Here is a 22,666-nt window from a genome sequence, read left to right on the forward strand (position 1 = left end):
CTTAATTAGAGTGTGCACAGGTGTCTTCAATATCTGACCTTTTCACCATATACTAATTTTCTGAGATGTTGAATTTAGGGTTTTCATTGGTTGTCAGCTATAATCATATTCTTTTTGGCAAAAAACACTTATAATGTATCAGTCTGTTTGGAATGAATGTATACATTCTACAGGTTTGACTTTCTAAATGGAATTAATGAAATAAATCAACTTTTTCATGATATTCTAATAATATGACCAGCACCTGTATATCTTTTTTCTAGGATGAAAACACCTTTATCCGCTGCAACATGGCAATGCAAAGTCAGCCTGCTGGTTGTACAAATAGCTGATATAAAAAAAGTCGTAGAAAAGAAAAACATATACAAAGACCATTAATACCAGGTCTGTAGTGATAAAAATCTACTTAATTCCTATGTGGCAAGAAAGAAAGAGTTGAAAAAGTGAAATATATAAAAAAACATGACTTATATTTTAGCCACATCGATTGAGTAACATTTTAAATAACATTTTTTCTTCACACTTTGGTATACAGACCAACATACAGTTGCAAATAAAAAACATAGTAATCATACAGATAAGAATACAAGAGCTAAAAAAGGTAAGGAGTTCCACTATTGCACTTCTGAGACAGGAGAGGGTCAGCAGGTCGAGGAGTTCCACTTCAGGGCTTTCTCCGTCTGAAAAGAAACAACATAAAACCATGAAACAATTCCTTTTAAAGCAGTCACCACTTCTCTTAATGTTGCACTGAGGGAGAGAGCTGCTTACTTGACAAATCCTCGGTGCTCATAACCGGGCCCCATGTTGGAGCCGGCCCTCATCTCCACGCCAACAGCACACTAGGAGGGCGGAGAGTAGAAGTCACATACGGCGCCCCGGAAATCACCATGAATCACACAGCATTCCACCGCCGGTCGACGTCTCACTCCTCTTACCCTTGTCTCTACGTCGGTCCACTGCCCGCCCTGGTCTGAACTCTGAGGGCTCCCCTCGGAGGACCTCCTCTTACGGCTGCAGGACAGCGACAGAGTAAAGCAGGCGTCGTATTTCAAAAAAAGTCAATTTTATTCCAGCTGGCCGACTTGTTTTACACTTTGTCACTGAACGTTCCTTTGGACCAGACAAGTTTGGTCTACATAAAGTAGATAACCCATGTAATTTGATTGCTGACTACTGACACACAATTAATTCCCGACTAGTCACACAGTATTCGCAACGCCGTAATATGCAAAGTTAAGAAAATCTTGAAGGTGCCAGAAATGTCCACAAAAGACCGCTGCAAGGTTTGTGTTACGTCCATCTCTCTTCAATCACGTTATTCTGTCTCATGACCGTGCCAAACTTCTCCTCTAGAAGACGTAAGCAGGCCGGTCAGGGGACCAGCCGATGGCGGTGATCTCAGGGTGCTGGTGTCTTTACCTGGGCGCCGTGGTGAGCTGCTGCCTCAGCGTCTCGATATCGGTGAACTGGACCGACTGACCGCCCCCTCGGGTCTTAATAACCTCGCCCTGGAACACAAACACACAGTGGGGGTGCTGCCTCAGTCATGGAGCTGATCAGGTGTGCCCGGATTATACATCACCCTTTCATCACTAGGGATTGGCAAAAAGGAAAACTATTCTTGTTACCGCCCATGAGCCTCATTAACGGTTAATACCGGTTAACGATCAGATTAAAATGTGCAATTTGAAATAACAGCCATTTCGAGCCGCGCCAGCCGGCTGCTATTTCGTAACTCTGCTTATCTCTCTCCCCGTTCTTGCCCTCCGACTCCACACACACACTCCGAGTGAGAGGCAAGTGGCTCTAACCCGCGGCACGACCTCGTGTTGAATTGAAACACGAGGCATGCTTACTGCAAGTTGAACCGTGTGTAGAGAGCGGGGCCCAATCGGAAGAGGGCAGCGTTAGATCATTTTGAAACATTGCCGCGGCTTCGCAAGAGATTCGCTTGTTTCAGTTTGGGGGAGATGGAAAAAATTTAGTGTGAGGGATAATTTTTTTCACTTCATACAAAAAGACCTTGGAATGAGATGGCTAACGTGTAGTCTTATAGCGTTTAGTCTACTGTCCATAATAATTTAGAGATCATATTGGTCCGGCGCTCGCATGCGGGAATAATTAAGACTTGAGGAGAAATTAAACAGTGGGCTAGAGACGCGTTGGTCCGTCCAACTTCCAATAAGTCAACCTCATCTGATCATCTTTTTGTTTGAAGTGAAAACAACACACACTCCACAGTCCATTACGACCCGAATTTTTTTTTAACTGACAAGAATAATCGGTTAACGTTGATACGGTCAACCATCGGTCAAACAGTCATCGGTTTACATCCCTAGACAACACCTTAGATCGGTTAAAGGAACCGATCTGTCCCGGGTAAGGTCAATGTGGTAAAGACAGAGATAACGTGATAATCGTTCTATGAACTTTCATTCATTGAAAGCGCCTTGTAGTGAGTATAATAACAGTTTAAGAGTCAGGACTCAACCATTCACCAGGACGCAGCCATTCACCAGTTCCGTGTTCCAATATCCATACTATACGTACTTACTAGCCTAAGTTTGAGTAAGTAGGGCGTTCCGATTCAGATCGGGCGAAAATAAGTGTACTGAAAGGACCTGGATGGTGTACTCAAAACGGTCAAATCGCCAAGTGTGGATCGTCGTACACTTTTCGTACTCAACGGCAGCCATTTTAGCTACGTAGCGGAAGAGGGCGGAGGCCAGGCTGAGCCGAAATCGGCACATTTTCCACATAGCCTGCATTAATACTAATTTTTGTAGTCTTTATAGCTTTTATAGCAGTTAGGCGTAAAGAGTTCACCGTTCAAAGCGGGATGTTTAATTGCGGGGGAGGAGCCGCGGCGGCAGTCGTGATCGTTATTTTCTGTCATCACGGGAGTATTTGATTTGACCCTGACACTGACATTTGAAAATCAGCGCACTTAGTGAGTGCGGATAGTGTACTTCGTTTAAGTGTACTCATGGATTACCTTGATGAGTTTGGTCTGGATCTCCCATCGGAGGCCACCTCCTGGTGGGTCAGGACGTAGCGGTCACACTTGGACAGGACCTTCTCGCTGGCGGCCGACACCTTGAGGAGTTGGGGATGCTGGGCTGCAGCATGGTGCCCAGGTCCACGCTGGAGGCCGGCTTGTGGTCCCCACCCACTTCTCCCCGCGGCGGAGCGCGACCCTCCGGTGAGCGCACGCACAGGCCGTGGTGGTCTGCTCGACAGAAGACCCACGGAGCAGGGAGGGCAAGAGTTACCAGGAGGCCAGTTACCAGAGGGGGGCAGTCTACCAGGAGGGCAGAGTTACCAGGGGGGGCAGTTACCAGCGGGGGCAGAGGCCTGTTTAACAGCCCAGCGGTTAGAAAACATGCGTTGTCAAGGTTGGGTTATTAGGTGGTTAACGTGAGGGTAGGAAACACATTTCAGTATTGACTGAACTTAGTATCCTTCTGTCTGTGATTCATCCAGCTACACTTGGAATGTTTCGATCGCGCCCTGCCTCATGTGACTCATGTTGCTTCAGGAAACAAACATGACTAAACTATCCTCCAATCAACAACTTGTATCATCTTGTGTGCTTTCTGCCACTACAACTGCACTGACCCAGCAAGCTCCCTCTTGAGCCCACGTACACGGCGAGGGGGCGAGCGTGAGCCGGCCTCCTCCACTGCCTCCCGATCACAGACCTGGCCGGCCTGCCCGCCTCGGGGGTCCTCAGAGGGAACCGGGGCCGCACCCGGCCCCACGCAGAGCCACAGGAGGACCAGGGCTCAGTGGAGCGTGGAGCGCTGGTCGGGAGGGAGGCCTAGTCTGTCGCCTAGTCTGTTGCCTAGTCTGGTACCTCACGCTGACCTGACCTGGGGGACTTCCACCCTGGCTGCTGGTGGTGGGTGGTCTGGTGACACACGCAGTACATATAGTAGTTAGTAACATAGTAATTATAGTTAGTAAACATGCGGAAGAACAGTCAATAGTCTCATCGTGACACGACCAATTTAAAAAGGACATTAAGCATAAGATTAGTAATATTAATTCAAAGGATATACCATACAATAAATACAATATGAATTTTTTAACTAATGTAATGAAAGCGTTGATAGTAGGCTTAAAGCTGATGTGACTGTCCCCTTGGACAGGAGGTCATCAGGAGCCTGGTGACAGAGCCTGCATGGCAGCTCCTTGGATCAGAGGGGAGGACGACTTACGGGCATCGGCCGAGGGCGACGCAGATCTCTTGGCGGGAAGGCGCTCCTCGCGGTGGGGCCGCTGAGGACGGGCCTGCCGCTGGGGGGTGTCGGGGGGCGGGGCCGGGGGCCCCTTGGTCTCTGTGACGATGGCCTTGAGCTGCTTCAGCTTCTTCGTTCTTCACCCACAGCTTGTTCTGCATCTCCAGCTGCTTGGCGTTGACGCGGCGCTCCTGCACAGCGCGGCAGACAGACAGCGTTAGAGAGCTCTGGGGGGGCCCCCGAGGAACCGAGGACGCCCGACATGGGGGATAGGTCACCAGATGCTGCTCATGGGAAAGCTTACATAGTGCAGGTTGTTAAAGAGGTTGATATTATGCACCAGTTGTGAGTGTAGGGTTGCAGCGGTATACGGTATTACCGGTGTTGAGGCCAACACCGTCTACTCTGTGTTGCACACCGGCAACAACCGAGTTTTTTCTTTTTTTTTCAGCAATAAAAAACAAATTCAGTAAAAATGAATTTACTGAATTATATAATTATTATTAAGAAAATTAAAATGCGTAGAATAGGCCACAGTTTCTGCTCTGTACGGGAGAATTGGCGCGCCGAAGAATTGACGCGCTCCCTTACAAGACCGGTAACCATGGCAAACGCCGGTAAACAAACCCCGCGAAGCCCCAATCCCTACGTGAGCTCCCCGCGCTACGGCCATCCGGAGGCGCACAGAGCTTTTTGGCCGTGATATTATGATTTATAAAATTACATTATACTATTATATAAAGAACGTTATAAGACGCCGAAAATTGGCGTCGCTGCCAGCCGCTGCCACCGAGTGAGAGGATAGTTGACGGAGAAGATGGCGGTTGACCATAGTTTCAAAGTTAATATCGTTTATACCGGTGTTGACACGAGCGTATTACTCGGTGTGAAAATGTCCACACCGCGGCAACCCTATGCGAGTGTGATTAGCCATTACAAGCCGTTTGAAATCTGCATTTTCTGTGCTTAAGTGACAACTCATGTGTTCACCTAGCTCTAGCCCTACCCTGTGATGGATTGATAAGCAACATTTGCTACAGTCCACTGGGTAGGCTTGCAGACTGTTCTATCAATCATTCATCTAGGTGGACACGCCCACTCGTGATGTCACCACGGCACAGGGAAGGGCAGATTTTGTGGTTAGCTGGTGACCATAACACCCCTTTAAACGTGCAACAAGGGCAAGTCACGTGTAAAAACGAAGAGCGAGGAGCAGGGCCCATGTAGGGAGGCCGTCTACGTACGCATTCCTTCTCCCACTTGTGCTGCGTGTCCGACACCATGCCCTGCATCCGCTGCTCCATCCGCTTCTTGTCCACGTGCTCCCTCTTCAGCCGCGACTCCCGCGTCTCCAGCTCCTGCTGCAGGGACCGCTTGTCCACCTCGTAGATGTTGGTGGTCTTCTGTAGCACCTCGATCTGGACCAGGGACGGACCACATTAGACCCCAAACGCACTCTGATCCCGGGTGGGAACTTTGAGTCATGGCAGTAATACGTACAGGACAGCGAAATGAGAAAACATTGATACACATATTGAATCCAGGAGGGTCAATTCACTTGTTCCCCTAAGAAATATGTTAGGTAGTTAAGTGTCCTGATAACCTGGTTCAACAGATGTCCACTGAAGAAGTGGCAGGTACACAGCTAGGTATTGCTAGTAGACACGAAGGTGGTCGGATGGGTCTATTGCAGACTTCTAGCTACTCTCGTAGAAAACATTAACCTTTGGCCTGGTCTAAACCTGGGAAATGACTAGTTTAAGCATCAGTTGCATTAGTATCCATAGAACTGGTTTCATGGCTGAGACCACATAACAACAAACCATTATTAGAAGGGACATTTCCAATAGTTTGTCCTCGCACCTTATATTCTTGCATCTTGGTCTTCTTTTCCAAGCGCTCCATGTCGGCTTTCTGGCTCTGAATCTGCCGGTCCTTCTCCGCCAGCTTGCCATTCTGCTTGTTGATGAAGTCCTCCTTGTTGAAGAGGCTGCCGTCCAGCTCCTTGAGCGAGGACCTCATCACGTTGGCTGAGGAGTGAGAAGGATCGGTGAGTGAAGGAGCTGTCGACAGACCCGGCGGGGAGACTTGTCTACACCAGCCCCTACGGCCCTCTGAGCCCACCTGCTTGTTTGTACTGGTCGATGATCATCTGCCTGATCCGCTGCCTCTTCTCCAGCGCCTCGATGACCCGGGGCAGGGTGGTGTCGTCGTGGGGGTCCGTCAGCTCACAGCAGGGCAGCGGGGGTATGCTGTGCAGCAGTTGGCCCAGGGTGGTGGTGAAGTCTGGAGGACAACAAATGTTACCTTTCTAGCCTGCTCAGAAGGCCACCGTCTCTCTTTTCGTTGTCGTTTGGTTTCTCGTGCTCGCTACCTTCTTCCGAGTTGACTTTGACTGACTCAGATTTAGAGCATAAAGACCAGTCAGTCAGTCGGTCAGTCCACACACACACACACACACACGTTCCGGAATATAAAACGCAACCATAGTGTGCCACGGCAGTCACCTCGGTCTGCTGGGCCCCGCTCATCGACCCTGCGGGCGGGGTCGTCTTTAGAGGCCTGGTTCCTCTGTCGCCGGCCTGCAGCGAAGCCACACACTGGCCTGTCGGCCGGCCGCGCCACTTCCACTTCCTGGGTCATCTCCGCAAATCGCATCACCAGCTGTGCACATAGACAGGACATCAAAATAAAACCTGTGGAGTAAGAAAGCGGCAAAGAGAATGGAGGAGGAAAGGACATTACCATGGTTTCCTCAAAGTCTTCCGCCTTCGGATTGATGCACACGATCATTCTCACTTTGCCTTCCCCATCAAAGTAGTTTTTGAAGAGGTGGGTGACTTTTAGAGTCCCTATAGGGAACCATCTGTTGGGGGCAGAAGAACACAGGAATAAACACACACGGACAAACACACAGAGATCGTATGGATGCATGGATGCTCAGAGGCATCGCTGCAAATACCAACCTTGTTTGTGCCGCACATCTGGTTCTCCCGCAAGACTTCAATACACGTCCTCAGAGTCATCAAGGACTGGTTGATGTTACCTGCAAAGCACCAAGTTGTAACAATGCTGCCTACAACATCATCATGCCCCCCCCCCCCAGAATGGAGTAGCCTGTTGGTTTGGGAGGAACGTTACCGGCTTCGCGGAGACGGTTGCCATCGGCCCGGGTCCTGCTAGTGCGCTCGCTGCCCGCCAGGTCCACCAGGCACAGCTGGCTCACCGCCACCTGGCTCTTATCCTGGACAGAGACAGGGACCGTTAGTATCAGACTACAGTCTCACCACCACCACCTACGAGGCCTGCGGGCCTGGTCAAAACAGAGAGGGGTCTGGGGGGTTTCCGGACGTGACCTCACCTGAAGGATGTTGTCCCCGTCTGCGTCCAGGGGCGCCTGGGCCAGTTTGATGATGAAGACACTGTGAGAGCGGCTGGACTCTTTGTTCAGCTGGGTGTTGGCGATCCGCCTTTTCTTCTGACCTGGGGGCAGAACACACTTTTCAATCACGTGTATTCACAGACGTACGGTCGACCTGGCCTCGTTAAACCGGTTCATTCCTGCCTCTAGCCTGCTCAGAGAGAAGATAGATTCATGTCATTCCCTGGCCAGAGCGCCACCCCGCAAGGGGGCAAGGAGCCATGCCAGGTCCGAAACACGGATCATCACTGCAGTGTGAGGGTTATTATATTGAAGCACATTGTACATCTGCTCGACTTGCCTCTCCAGAACACCTCAAAGGCCTCCTCTGTAGTTTTGACCTCCACTTCTGTGCATCCAGCAACATACATGTTGTGGTTCTGGTCCTCTCTGAGGATTTTGGACTGCGGTGGTCTGGAGGAGAGACGAGGACGAACAGTCAATAGCAGAGCCACAGAAGGCACCTTCAACTACGAAGCTGATCGATGATGTAGTGAAGCAGGGGAGCAACGGGATAACTTGATTGCAGCCACTGAGCGGGAGAGGTGAAGTCATGCAATGATGAAGGCTGATACTGAAGGAAGGGGGAGCATTTGGGTAATGGGGGGCGCTGCCACCATCGGTGTGAAGGAAGTTGATTAAGGTCAACAGTAAGGGATGCCATCCAATGGGACATTGCAGCCATCGGAATTGATTTAAAAGCTTTGGTAACAAACAGCTTTTGGACCACAAATCAAGCATTGACGAATCCGACGAGTCAGAGACAAACAGACAGACACACTGGGAAGCTAGAGGGGGGGGGTTCACTCTTCACGTACATGAAGTCAGTGTTGGGGGTACCTCCATTCCACCTAACAGTAAAAACAAAAATATGTTTCCCTCAACTAGGCTACCAAGAAATAGAACTGAATTTACTAAAGTTCAGTAGGAAAACAGCCTTAACATTTTTTAAAACATTTACACATTAAGGTATTCGAAAAACAATGGTCTTTAAATAATAATGAATTTGTTTATTCCAATTTGTTACCATTGCAAGAACCTACTTTGGTCTGATTGGGTCGTAGGGCGTTTCCTCGAGCAGATCGAAGATGTAGTTGTTGTAGATTTCGATGTAGGAGACAAATACGCCATAGCTGCTGTCCTCGTCCACCCCCTCTGACCTGCAGGCTTCCTCTGGGTTCATCATGTCCCGAAACTCAGGGTCCAACTTCTGCCTGAACACGTGGTAAGAGGTTAGACTGGTAGGGGTTCACCATTGAGCACCAGCACCCACACAGCGGGACTCGTGAGTCAACCGTGGCTAGTACCACTACCACTCAAACACTTTATACCTCATTACTTATGACCACTGCTTTAGCTCCTCAACTTATTACCTACTTTATTTTATTATTATTATTATCATCATTATTTTTATTATTATCATTATTTTTATTATTATTATGATCTATCGATGCTGCAACTTATTTTTAACTTATCTCCATTTACTTTATCTTGCATTGTTGCTGCGTTGTGGCTGTTGAGGAACCAAGCCTAAGAATTGTATTCTTGTGTGTAATAAGATGTACTAAAATAAACTGATTCCAATAGTTACCAACCTGGATGAGGGTGTTTTGGGAGCAGAGGGAATGTTGTCCTGCCTTTGGCGTTCCAACAATGCATCGATTTGACTCTGTACATCCAGGCCATTCTTATCATCCGTCTTAAAAACCTTGGAGGGGGAAAGAAAAAGAAGATATGAATAGAGTCACTAATGCAAAGCAGAAAGCACCTTCTATTTCCAAGAACTACATCGACACGTTTGAATATTCATAATTTTAAACCAATATAAAGTTGTTGTTTAACGCCTTACAAATCGTTTTGCCTGGTAGGGGCCGATACTGTTGAAGATCATGTCAAGGGACCGGGGCAAAAGACCCCCCTGGCCTGGGGAGCCAGTCATCGTGAAGGTTTTGCCACTTCCTGTAACTCCGTATGTAAATAGCAGCCCTGGAACACAGAAAATATCATAGATTAAAGTACATTATATTACGTCACCTGAAAATCAGAACCATTTGGATATTAAAAGTGCATTTTGCTCATTGATTAGTATGACAACAGAAAAAACTATAGAAGTAGACGTCAAAAAATATAGATAATTCCATTATCGAGTCCCTCACCATTTTTGCCACGGACCAGGTCATCCACAAGAGGTTTCGCCACGTCTTCAAACAGTTCCATCTGGGATGTTTGAATGCCATACACTTTCTTAAAAGAGTATTGTGTCTGAAGAACAAATATAATTTTTTTGTTAATGTGTCCAGTACCGTTTTCAAAAATAATAACACTTGTTTTGAATATTGATACTCAATACTTGAACACATGCAGCGTTGTATACCTCTTTGAACTCTCCATTTCGATTGACCTTGAGCCCGTCGGGCGTATGCAGCTGAACGGTGGAGCTCGAGATCACCTCAACACAGCATTCCTTATCATCCGCACCTAGAGGTCGCACTCGGCAGTACACCTGGCACGGAGACAAGCAAGTTAGCCTGGTTCGGATACAATGTTGACTTCTGATTTTACCACAGGACACCGTATCTTGGCATCCAATTAACAAACAAAATGTCGTCACCGCAGCCGTTATCTCGACAATACCATGAAGAATCACTTAATCTGATTCAGTGCTGTCCAGACATTCATGTTGCCGTCAGTCAGACAGTTAAATACAGCCAAACAAGGCAACAACACCATTACAAAGATATTCAGATCTCTGTCCTTCTGTGTGAAAATAAGGGAAATAAAGTAGGACTCACCCCCACTGGATCTCTCTCGTTGCTGCTCTGCTTCTTCTGAGGTCTGCGGGCGGTTCTTCCCTTCCTGCAACAGTTACGATTGAACATTAAGGAAAACGTATGTGTTTTGGTTCAGAATCTGCGTTAAATAAAGGATTGAAAATAGTCGATTGTTTGAAAAGAAGAGGTGATACTCACATCATGTTTCTCGTTAACTACGGTCTTGTTTACTCAACAAGCTTCCCGGTACCGCCGCCTAGAACTTAAACGTCGTATTTCAAAATGATCGGTTTCATCCAATCATATTGGACCACAGGCGATCACATGTTTCCGCCGTTATTTCCGGAAAAAAAAAAAGGTGCGCATTCAACGGTAGCACTGCCACCTACCGTTCACCAACGGTACCACACGACAAGTTACAAAACATTACATGTACTCACGTGTACGATTAGGTCCAGGAACAAGGGGGTTCTTCCAGCGAACAACGACATACGTAAGCTTGATTTGACATTGAATTTTCTGATTGACTTTATCTTCGAAAACTACTTATAACTGTTTTTTGCACAACGATGCTTACATTCCACAGAGAGAAGATGAAAAGTAAAATGAAGTGAATCATTGAGTTCCGGGCGAACTATTGCTAAAAAGAAAGTACGCAATATGACGGGGAAGACCACAAAAGCAGGTATGTATTGCTGGCTCAGGTATAGCGTATACGGCCAAAACTATATGCAGTATTTAATAAAATTTCCTTCAACGACTCCTCTACAAACTATTTATCAGGAACCTACAGGAGAGGCGGGCCCAGAAGCATCTTGCACTACATTTATAAGAGCACTCTGGGGGAAAGCCTCCATTCCCAAATTCGACAGGTAAGATTTATATTCATGGATGGTGATTTTTCCAAGGTGACACTGCAGTCTCAATCACTATCTTGTAAAACTGCTGTTTCAGTGCCTCCAGGAACCATTCGTTCGCTCCCTTGAGTCCCACAGTCTCCACCGAACTGCCAGCCCGTTTAACCGCAGAATCACTGTGCTTGAATGGCACCCTACTCACCCCACCACCCTGGCTGTGGGCTCCAAGGGCGGGGACATCATGCTCTGGAACTTCGATGGCCTCAACAAGGTCACTTTCATTCAAGGGGTGAGAAAGGCATAAACTGTGGTCACTGGTCATCATTTACAATTCACACACTACATATCAGCCACTGTGTAGAATCATTTCATCACTTCTCATCGTTAATGAGATGGGGGTGCTAGAGATAGCAATTGAGCAGGAGCAATTCCTCTGTGAAAATGATGCGTTTGTCTTGTTGTGCCCAGAAAGGAGCTGGAGACTTCATTGGAGGGATGAAGTTCTGTCCAACGGACCTCTCCAAGGTATACACAGCCTCTGGTGACGGCACTCTGTCGCTGCGGAGCTTTGAGCACTGCACGTCCACCGTCCTGTCCACCACTAAAGACTGTAGCCATGACTACCACGATGTCTGGTGAGCTTTGAGATCAAACGCCAAGGCTGTTTGTTTATGCTACAAATACTTTCACACATTTAGTGTATTTCCAGATTGATGTGTCCTTTGACAGCCCTTCTCGGTTAAAACATGGCAACGTCTTCCCTTCCAGCTACTGGTACTGCTGTGTAGACGTGTCTGTCAGCAGACAGATGCTGGTGACTGGGGACAATGTTGGACAGTTGTCATTACTGAGTCTGGAAGGCCAAAAAGTAAAGAACCCCAGAATAAAATATATACATGTTATAATAAATATGTTTATGTGCTCCTGTAACAATGTCCTCTTTTAGCTATCAAAACACATTTGTTTGCTTGATCCTAGATCTTTAGCGACAAGTTGCACAAAGCTAAAGTGACGCACGCAGAGTTCAATCCCCGATGTGATTGGCTGATGGTTACTGCCTCGGTGGACCACACAGTCAAACTCTGGGATTTGAGAAACATAAAGGACAAGAAAAGCTTCCTCCATGAGATGCCACATGACAGGGCTGTGAACTCAGGTACATTCAAATATGGGAAAGTGATGTACAATGAAAACAAAGATTGACCCGAATAAATTGAATTAACAGAGAACATGTCCCTTGAGCGATTGACAGATGAGTTTTCTTTCCAGCTCAGATGTCCTCTAATGAGTAAATGGCTGCAATAGGAAAGTAACAGTGTGCAGGTCGACTTTATTAACAGATCCCTTATCATGCTTTTTTAGGATTAATAATTGCATTTGGGGGTACTACTAGAATAGGGTTACATGACTATGTTAAAATGCCCCTTATTATTCTCACACTGTTCATTTTAGCAAAAGCAAATTTGGCATTTTTCAAAAACATTCAGACATGTATCATGTCGCTTAAAGGTCCCCCTCCCCGAGTGGCCCAGTCTGCTGTGATTGGTCAGCACGCCCACTCGGTGGCGATTGGTCGAAAGCTTGGTGTGTGTGGCGGAAATAAATTGTGATCATTGCGGGTTGCCGGGAAGCGCGACTTCCCACTCCCACTGACATCACACCGTTACGGAAGTAAAGTTTGACAGCAAACAAGCTGTTTCACGCGCTTATTGAGGGTCGTTCTCGTTGGGCGCGAAGACTCCCCCTGGCTCAGACTTAATTTTTTGAGCTTAGCAGACGTAAAACATGTATACATCATATAATATTCTAAAGCAAAGGAAAAAGTTGAAAAAGCATGATATCAACCCTTTAACAAAGCACTGTTTGTTTTCTCCCACAGCATACTTCAACCCTTCTGACTGCTCAAAGCTGCTCACCACTGACCAGCGAGACCAGATCCGGGTCTTCTGCTCTTCTGATTGGTCCAGACCACAGCATGTCATCCAACACCCACACCGGCAATTTCAACATCTCACACCCATCAAAGTGGGTTCCCCCTCCAACAATATCATCTGTCATGGTTTTAGTAATCGCAGTGGCTGTTTGCTATAAAGTTACGTAGCAGAAGTTTATCTCCAAAGCGACTGCATGTCTGGCATACATACATGTGATGAATAAACAGCTGGGGTCGAAGGCATCTTACTGTCGGCAGGGGGTTGAAACATTCTGAACACGGGACTTATTTCACTGCGTGGCTCTCATATGTTCAACCATACGTCCACAGGCCACGTGGCACCCCGTGTACGACCTCATCGTGGTTGGCCGCTATCCAAACGATAAAGTCTGCCCCGGGGATGTGAGGAGTGTGGATGTGTATGATGCCAACACAGCAGAGCTGGTGTGTCAAATGCAAGATCCCAGTGCCTCTGGGATCATCCCTGTGAGTATGTGAGATAGGTTCAAGAGCACTGGGCTTTAAGTGTCTTTGTTACTGTCTGATAAGGAATCAATTATTTTTGGACACTTGCTTGACAGCAAAGTATTTGATTTAATTTTAGAGTATGATCATGGGAAGATACAGGCAGCAATTTACCAAGCAAGCATTCCATGAGACAATGGGTGTACATAATTGTTATAAGGAAACGTTCACATTGTGGGCAGTAACAACAAAGGAAACAAAGGTGAGGGGGAGTGACCATCTAGGAGAGTTTCTGACTAGCCAGGGCAAAAGTCAGCCATGGCGGGAGAGACCAAGTTCATTTGCAATACACTATGGGTGAAGTGGACATGTCTGCAAGGCTGCATGCAGGGCAGCAAGACAGTTAAAGGAATCTAAACAACAAATAGTCAGTAGTTTGGCCTCAGTGCAAATAAAAACTACCTCTAGGTCCTAGGAGAATGTATACAAATTCCTTTTCAATTGACTAGTAATGATATAAACCTTGTTAATATAATTATATAGTTACGATTAATATTACGACACTTTCGACATCTGTACTTTATTGATGTGTTGCAGGTCAACAAATTCAACCCGAGAGGTGATGTCATAGCCTCTGGAATGGGTGAGTTGAAACTGAAACTGAAACCTGAATTCAATTCAGAAACACGGAACCATGGGTGCATCCGTACGGTGCTTAACCAGGTGGCCGTGTGCACCGCAGGGAGCAACATCCTGGTGTGGAAGTGGGACGGCTCCCCATGGAGGGAGCGCGGTGAGCCGACTGAGGGAGAGGGGTCCAGGGACACGAGCTCCAGGGGCCAGCGGGGCAGCAGGCCGACGCGGCCTCCCAGGGAGGGGAGGTCTGCGGCTGGGGACGCAAGGCTGAGGAAGAAGAGATCTGCCCTGGAGGAGGGAGAGACACAGACTGTGGCCAAGACCAGGTCCAAGAGCACGGTGAAGACTAAAGCACAGAGAGGAAAGAAGAAGTAAAGACGGACCCATGGAAGATGCTGATTGGTGTTGTTTATTTGTATATAAGGTACCGGATGTTCTTGTACATGTGATCATTCAGGTTGTAGCACTCTCCAGGGATTTGTCCATTCACTTAAGCCTAAGGTTATACAGGCGAACAAATTCTATTGTATACTTTTATGTTTTTTGTACTGTTGTTAAATAAAAGGTTATTTGATGATTTGATTATTATTTTATGTTTAGAAAGCATGTTAAAAGTTGCAGTGTGTAGCATTAAGTGGTATCTAGTAGCGAGGTTGCTAATTGCAAACAACTGAATTAGTTTTTCTCAGTCGCTTTGGTACATTTCTTAGATCAGAATTGAAATTTGCAAAACAGTAAGTGCATTTCTCAAAATAATTCGTACAAATAGCGAAGCACCATGGATTTCATGCAAAAGCAAGTCTCTTGCTCAAAATCCTTAGTTTGTTTCTCAAAAGTAAATATCTGTGTCAATTAACTTATTATCAAAATGACAAGTCCTTGTGTCATTGTGGATGGATAAGACAGTCAAATTGCTTCGTCATGTTGTCAATATAACAGTGTACTCTGGAGGGATGTTCTGATGTAAACCATGGCTAAAGTTTTGAAGACAATTATTGTAAATTCTAAGTTACACCTTAGTGTATGTGGGAGATTGATTGCAAGAGACTGGACAAGATTCACATTTACGCTTTGACTGTTTGCACTGTAATTTGTTGACAGACCATGTCATTGCTAGAAATGTGAACATAGGAAAATCTCCTTAGGGTAAACTGTACATGCATTGCTGTAGGAATTACAGTGCAGTCATCCTACACCTCCTGACGTTCCTGTCTGTTGGGCCACAAATTCTCAGACAATGTAACATTGTGTTGTGCTCCAGCTATATATATACTTGCCAGTTCATGGTTCAGGAGATGCACCTTTGAGCTATTCCAGTAAACTGGTTGATCGTTGGTTGATCTAACACTTCACACATTTCCCTTCTTTAGAGAAAGTCTAGAATCACCTGGTAGCAATTTACCAATTCAGGACAGATTTAGAAAAAAAGTCTTATGGAAATGTATAGAAATATGCTTGACATATGACAACTTGTTCAACTATTTTGCATGTAAAGACTTATGCAATGAACTAATGCCTAAATGTTGTGGGGGTGAGACTATTCAATAGAGACCCATTACAATACATTTTGATCAACATGACATAAGCAATTGATAATTAAGAAAGAGCAGAGAATTGTACATAATCATTTGCATGAATGTAGCAAAGCATTTGCAACTTGTTCAAAGAAATGAGAAACTGCTTTTTTGATTTGCACAAACGACACAATGATGTGAAGTTTGAACAGGTAGTTTCGAGAATTTAAATTCTGATCTGAGAAATGTACCAAAGCGACTGAGAAAAACTGTAATATAGGTAATGTGTCGACTCTGCAAGGGTCAAGCGATGATTATTTATACAGCATAGGCCTACATTGTTTTAAAAGTGTAGGTTCTATACGTTATAATTGCACAAAATAAAAATTCTATCTTTCGTATAAGTGATGCTAAATATCGTCATGTTAAAAGGATGATTGATTGCCCCGCAGTTCCTGAACGGTGACATTTGCCAGTCGTTGAAGTATCCCAGCCCAGGCGAGTTGGTCCTCTTCTCTTTCCAGGGTCTTTGCTAAATGTGCTGAGTACACTATAGTCAGGACGAGGCTGTCAAACTGGACCCGAGAGTTGGACGTATGCCTCGGACCCTTAAGTGTGCTCAGCATGGCCTCCACTGAGGGCAGGGTTTTGGGGATATTGTCGTTGATTTGAGCCAGAAAAGCCCGACCCTGCCTCATGGACGCCATCTCTCTATCAAGCAAGACAAAGTTGTTGTCCTGGTCAATCTCAACCCCTCCGAGCAAGAACTGCAAATTAAAGATGCGAATGTCTTTAGTATGTACAAACAGTGAAAAAAATGGGTTAGATATCATAGATTAGATAGAATCAATGTGAACACCAGAATGCATTTGAACGCGGGAGAAGCACCTCATATATGAAGTTTGCATCACCGACTGATGTGCTGCTCCGAGGTGTGACGTATATGAGTGCAGCCACGTCCACTGTTCATAAAATGATGGGTTAATTGAAAGTATTAAGACAATGATGGCTGCGGACTAAAAGCCAGATAATATGAATCGACCCTTACCGTAAAAAATCTGTCCAAACGACAGACATAAAACTATCTGGCAGCAGAATCTAAGTTTAAATTGCATTCTCATCATTTGAATGCCTTTTTCAGTCGGTATAACCCACAGCTACATCCCATCCACCACTGCCTTCACGCAAGTAGACTGAGACTTCCCAGTCCAGACCTGAATGCCGTGCATTTTTTCTCTCTGGAAAAAGAAGGACCAGCAGCCAGTTGGCTAAAATATCTTTTTTCTTCACGCTTTTCCTTTTCAGATATATCACCTGCTTCTGTTTAAGCATGCTAGGGTAGGTCTACTGTGAAGTTCATCGATATTTCACTGTCTAGAATGTCAGATTGTAAAATGTTGCCCACCTAAATTCCCTCATGGCATTGACTTCTATAAAAACAGAATGAGCGCAATGACTGTATTAACTACTTTTGAGAGCCTCATCTTGGAGCCCATAATGAATTACATGACTCTTTCCCAGGCCAAACTAAAATCCAGACTACAGTAAGGGGACTCTGCCACAAGATGGTGCCAGAAGTCAAACTGTAGTAAGAAGCCTCCACCACCAGATGGCGCTAGAAGTCAAACGGAGGTAAAGCATGAGGTAAAGGGGACTCCACCACCAGATGGCACCAGAAGTCATCGCAGCGACTCGATTTACTTCCGGGTAAAAGTTCAAAATATCCACGAACGATAGGAGCTGTGTTCGAAATCGTTCCCTATTTACTCACTCACTATTGCCTATATAGTTTTCATGACATAGTGCACTATATGGGGAACGAACAAACGAGAATTCGGAAACTATCTGAACATTTCTAAACGTCATTTGCCTCAGTAAATGCGCCGGGTATTTGTGTGAGCAGACAGATGCGCCCGCATCATGTAAACAAACCGGGCTCCCACGAGGAAAGCTGGAGGTTGTATTGATGTTGAATGTTACATTTCCTTCAAGTTTTTTTAAATACATTTTTGAATGTTACATTTTCTTTGTTAAATCCCAAATAAATTGCTGACATTTCTAAACGAAAGCCGGAGACTCCCTCATTAAATGAATTCGTTTTCGCGGTTATTCAACTTCTTCTTCTCCGGAAAAACACGAGCGCATTGCATTGTGGTATACGGGAGTAACATGTAGGGAACATCGTATGTACTCTCAAATTTTGGGTATTTTAAGTGCACTATATAGTGCATGAAATTAACCACTGAGAATTCGAACACCACTACAAAATGGCGAGCACCCTATATAGTGCATTATATCCGTGATAGGGAACGATTTCGAACACAGCTACGAAGTGAAGAAAAGGTAAATAAGTTATTTATAGTTCACCGTGTATACCACTACCATTTTCCTTATAAATATGAAATTATTAAATGCCATACAATCTATTGACTGGCATCATATCAATTCATTTTACAGGCCGTCAGCGTTCGTTATCTTAACTAAATGAATGCTACCACTAGCCCTATGCCGTTAGCTGCACGCAGCAGGTACTCGGGGAACAAGTTCTGTACAATCACATGTATTCTCTTTCTGTTTGGTTGTATGCACATGTACGCAATGCATTAAACTTCACTTTCCACCAAGTCAACTCTCACCAAAACATGAACAACAAATGATTTATAGGGACTTGGTATACTATAGCAGACGAGTTCAAATATTTGAGAATGTGTGTGCTTGGTCCCTTTTGAATGTACAAACAATAATACTATTCACCTTCACAACCCTCAGGCCAATATTCGTGATGGAGTCAGCTGAGGAGAGTGGTCTCAGTGTGGGGGGCTCGGTGGGAGAGGAGAACTACTTCCTGGGGTACACCTTCACCGACCGCTCTCACTCAAGCCGTGTGGTCAAGAGCATCATGGACCTCTGTTTGGAGGACGGCCTGTTTGCCGACGTCACCATCAACGTGGACGGCAAGGAGTTCCAGCTGCACCGCCTGGTTCTGTCCGCCCAGAGCAGCTTCTTCCGCTCCATGTTCACCTCCAACCTCAAGGAGTCCCACAACCGCAGCATCGAGCTGAAGGGCGTCAGCGCCACCGTGTTCCAGCTGCTGGTGGACTACATCTACCACGGCACCATCAAGCTGAGGGTAGAGGACCTGCAGGACACCTACGAGATGGCAGACATGTACCAGTTGACCGCTCTGTTCGAGGAGTGCTCCCGGTTTCTCTCACGGACGGTTGAGGTCAAGAACTGCCTACAGGTGATTGATTTGGTTCCACATTGGTGGCTTTAGGCATTATTGACGCCTTGGCTGGGTGGGGAGGGCAGGATAGTCTAGCAGTTTGGATGTTTGACTCCCAGACAGAGGGTTTGAATCCTCTTTAATTGATTCTACCTGTAGCAGTCCTGGAGACAGATGCTCCTACCTGCTCCTTCACCATATGAATCCAGGTTCACTTCCCCTAAATGGTTCATTAGTAAAATAACCATTGTGTGGCCTCTGTCTCATGGTGATCCGGCTGCAGGTGATGTGGCTTGCAGACAGACACAGTGACCAGGAACTGTACACTGCTGCCAAGCACTGTGCTAAGATCCACCTGGTCCAGCTGAATCAGACTGAGGAATTCCTCAATATGCCTCTCTGTCTACTCTTGGACATAATTAAAGGTATTCCTTAATTCTTCATGGTAAATGGAATGCCTGAATACTCTTGATGCCCGTTTGGTTGACTTATCCTATTTTATGAACTGAAATCAATCTTTTTGCGCTGCAGACGGTGTACCGAGCTCCCAGAACCCAAAGGTGGCGATCGACTCCTGGATAAACCACAACAAGGTGGAGAGAGAGGAGTTTTCTTGTGTTCTTCGGGAGAATCTCAAGGTAAAATCGATCTCCTTTAACGGGCGTTCCTCTCCCCAAGGTCTTCGTAATCTGTCTGCGTCTAACATGTGATACCGGTTCCGTCTGCAGGAGATCGGCGAGAAGGTCCACATCTACCTGATCGGCAAGGAGGAGACGCGGACGCACTCGCTGGCCGTCTCGCTGCACTGCGACGAGGACGACAGCGTCAGCGTGAGCGGCCAGAACAGCCTGTGCCACCAGATCACGGCGGCCTGCAAGCACGGCGGCGACCTGTACGTGGTGGGCGGCTCCATCCCGCGGCGCATGTGGAAGTGCAACATGCACACCATGGACTGGGAGCGCTGTGCCCCGCTGCCCCGCGACCGTCTCCACCACACCATGGTGTCGGTGCCCGGCGAGGACGCCATCTACTCGCTGGGCGGGAAGACCCTGCAGGACACGCTGTCCAACGCCGTCATCTACTACACGGCGAAGGATAACATGTGGACCGAGAGCAGCCAGCTGGACACGGCCGTGTCCGGGGCGGCGGGGGTCAACCTGGGGGGCACCATCTACCTGCTGGGCGGCGAGGAGAACGACATGGACTTCTTCACCAAGCCGTCGCGCCTCATCCAGTGCTTCAACACGGCCACGCACAAGTGCCAGATCAAGCCCTACATGCTGCCGTTCGCCGGCTGCATGCACGCGGCGGCCCACATGGACGTGATCTTCGTGGTGGCCGAGGGGGACTCCCTGGTGTGCTACAACCCCCTACTGGAGAGCTTCACGCGCCTGCGTTTCCCCGAGGTGTGGAGCTCGGTGCCGTCGCTGTGGAAGGTGGCCAGCTGCAACGGCAGCATATACGTCTTCAGGGACAAGTGCAAGAAAGGGGACGCCAACACACTGAAGTTCAACCCCGCTACGTCGGTGGTGTCCGTCATAAGAGGCATCAAGATCCTCCTCACGAACTGGCAGTTTGTGCTGGCTTGAAAAAAATGAATGAAAGCGTACGGCATAAGCACGGCTGATCGATTACAAGGACTGTGTTTAGAGCCTGCACGTCAATAAACTGCTCCCGGCCTGGTTTGAGATGATACTTCATTGATGCTCAACAATGCGACTAGATATGTAAAGGAATAATAATGTGCTGGTGTAAAAAAAATCAGCCAACAAGGTATAAAACCCCACAAAGAGTTGCAACAAGCAACCTCTGATAACCTCATATCTGGGTTTTCCTGTCATTAAGGGACTATCATCTCAATAGAGCAGTCTCCAGTCAAGTCTTGGTCTCTATGTCTAATGCTTTCAAACGACAACGCTTGTGAATAACATTTTAGAATAGATTCATTTCTGACACTGCAAACAGATCTTGGTGTTTTAAATGTGCGGGGAAACATTTTGATTGAAGCATGTAAAAATGTCTAAATCGTTCATGCATGTTCTTTTCTTGAATTATAGACGTTGGTGATATTGTTACATCATGAGGATTTCAGCTTTCCACTTCCTCAGTTCTCATTCCTAGCAGGATCTTTGAGGAAGGTTAACACCCACTGCAAGCACAGAGAACTCCTGCAGTTCTCGCGTCTTGGTAGGATAGCGATAGGGCTTTGCAATTGCCCAACAAACGCATCGTTATTGGGTTACGGGGCCCAGTTTCATAATATTGTGATTAACTTGTATGTTCATGTAAACAGACTTTTGTATCTTCGTACTTGACATGTTTCGACTACGTCCTGCAGCTCTCTCCTACAGAACATGTCGGGTACAAACAAATGAATACTAGTCTGTTTTACATGAACGTACAAGTTAATTTATCAAGTTAGACTGAACTTTCTTGAGATAATATTGTGATGTTTTGGCTGTCTGTTTTGAGGATGTTGTAATATAGCTCAATTAGACAGCAGCACACATCTTTTCTGTATGACTCGGACGACGGCTTGATAATAAGTATCATGGTTAGGGTTCCGCTAAACTATAAAACATCATGATTGGACACAATCATTTCCAATATCCGGACTGTTCCAAATGTAAATGAGCACATGGGTGGATATCTTTTTTAACTGAGTAGGCTGTATGTTTGTGCAGCTGGTAGGTGTACCACTCCATCATTCTCCAGTCTCGATCTTCCAATGCCGTTCTTGTCATTTTTGCTCTGGAATGAAAAACACAAATATTGCTTTGAAATGATAACCAATAACGTACCAGTTGTCATGCTCTCTGTGCCATTGGGTATGGGTTCTTGTTTTGTGTATATGAATGGATGGGTTCAATATGAAAAATAATGTGGAACATAGAAAATGCTGCATTTGTTATTGTAAAAAGCAGCCTAGCGTTATATTGTTACAGTACTTCTTCCACATCCATTTCATTCTGTGCAACTGCTTATGTAATATTTGTTAATCTCCATGAAGTTTGAAGAATGAAGTTATTAAAGATAAAACAAAAACCTTTTGTTTTGATACCTGGAACCTCTCTTGTAGTATGAGTATTATGTTATACTTCCTACTCTATTTTGGCTCTAATAATTATTCTAAAGATACCAATCCAAAATACGGGTCTGGGGTAGGGCCAAAGCCACTGGATTGGAACAAATGTTGTAATCTGACCCAATGAAGGGACCAGTACTGAACACTGCTGAATCATTGTATCACAGGCCTTGGTGCATGAGCAAGGTATGAAATATGACTCGTTAACCATTATATTTTCTGTCAGTATAGACAGACATTAAGGTTACCTTAAATTGCACCTAGTGTCTCTGGGGCCGCACACAGACAGGAGGCACGACTCCTGAAAGATTTATGGTGGCAGCGCCCATGGATCTTGTGAATAGCAAGGTGCTAAAAAGGCCTATTTGTATCCCCGTGGAGGGTAACAGGGGTCGTGCAGCAGAGGAAGCTATACTAGAGGGGCTAAAGCCCTGATCCCATTGATGTGTTGCAAGAGGTTGTGCAGCTGAAACCCAAGACCAGTAACATGAGGGACTTTGTGAACTATTCTAAG

The 22,666-nt window shown here is 46.1% G+C and overlaps 3 protein-coding genes, 1 long non-coding RNA gene and 1 other non-coding gene across 6 annotated transcripts; 2 read left to right on the forward strand and 3 right to left on the reverse strand.

The window, feature by feature from the left end:
- Positions 1–251: 251 nt before the first annotated feature.
- kif23 (kinesin family member 23) lies at positions 252–10,745 on the reverse strand. Its single transcript, XM_030366163.1, is given in 27 exon segments — positions 252–680; positions 772–842; positions 939–1,014; positions 1,423–1,511; positions 2,999–3,021; positions 3,024–3,107; positions 3,110–3,398; positions 3,651–3,787; positions 4,224–4,374; positions 4,376–4,435; positions 5,489–5,662; positions 6,108–6,274; positions 6,369–6,530; positions 6,752–6,908; positions 6,990–7,088; positions 7,090–7,110; positions 7,211–7,290; positions 7,386–7,488; positions 7,606–7,727; positions 7,967–8,079; positions 8,709–8,879; positions 9,261–9,373; positions 9,515–9,651; positions 9,822–9,927; positions 10,040–10,168; positions 10,458–10,521; positions 10,635–10,745. Coding segments are annotated over 27 exon segments (2,919 nt in total). The 5' UTR covers positions 10,640–10,745; the 3' UTR covers positions 252–664.
- Positions 7,817–7,919, reverse strand: LOC115551696 (Z30 small nucleolar RNA). Its single transcript, XR_003978193.1, has one exon. It is a non-coding gene; the product is annotated as a Z30 small nucleolar RNA (small nucleolar RNA).
- A 60-nt stretch (positions 10,746–10,805) lies between the features above and the next one.
- ddb2 (damage-specific DNA binding protein 2) lies at positions 10,806–14,904 on the forward strand. The gene is made up of 11 exons (XM_030366782.1): positions 10,806–10,929; positions 11,023–11,121; positions 11,220–11,308; positions 11,391–11,582; positions 11,762–11,928; positions 12,062–12,161; positions 12,272–12,449; positions 13,173–13,318; positions 13,557–13,712; positions 14,289–14,334; positions 14,434–14,904. The coding sequence occupies exons 2-11, from the start codon at positions 11,097–11,099 to the stop codon at positions 14,700–14,702; spliced, it is 1,368 nt and encodes a 455-aa protein (XP_030222642.1). The 5' UTR covers positions 10,806–10,929; positions 11,023–11,096; the 3' UTR covers positions 14,703–14,904.
- A 1,487-nt stretch (positions 14,905–16,391) lies between these two features.
- Positions 16,392–17,619, reverse strand: LOC115551212 (uncharacterized). The gene is made up of 3 exons (XR_003978002.1): positions 16,890–17,619; positions 16,730–16,803; positions 16,392–16,608 (listed from the first exon to the last, which is right to left on the reverse strand). It is a non-coding gene; the product is annotated as an uncharacterized LOC115551212 (long non-coding RNA).
- Positions 17,620–18,018: 399 nt separating this feature from the next.
- Positions 18,019–22,138, forward strand: kbtbd4 (kelch repeat and BTB (POZ) domain containing 4). Of its 2 annotated transcripts, XM_030366774.1 has the most exons (6): positions 18,133–18,184; positions 18,299–18,369; positions 18,611–19,085; positions 19,351–19,492; positions 19,599–19,705; positions 19,796–22,138. In XM_030366774.1, the coding sequence occupies exons 2-6, from the start codon at positions 18,326–18,328 to the stop codon at positions 20,654–20,656; spliced, it is 1,629 nt and encodes a 542-aa protein (XP_030222634.1). In that variant the 5' UTR covers positions 18,133–18,184; positions 18,299–18,325; the 3' UTR covers positions 20,657–22,138. The 2 variants fall into 2 exon arrangements, with proteins under 2 accessions (XP_030222635.1, XP_030222634.1); XM_030366775.1 differs by lacking the exon at positions 18,299–18,369 and having other exon boundaries at positions 18,019–18,184.
- The last annotated feature ends 528 nt before the right edge of the window (positions 22,139–22,666 follow it).

The sequence above is a fragment of the Gadus morhua genome, chromosome 9 (genome assembly GCF_902167405.1).
Source record: "Gadus morhua chromosome 9, gadMor3.0, whole genome shotgun sequence".
Classification (NCBI taxonomy): domain Eukaryota; kingdom Metazoa; phylum Chordata; class Actinopteri; order Gadiformes; family Gadidae; genus Gadus; species Gadus morhua.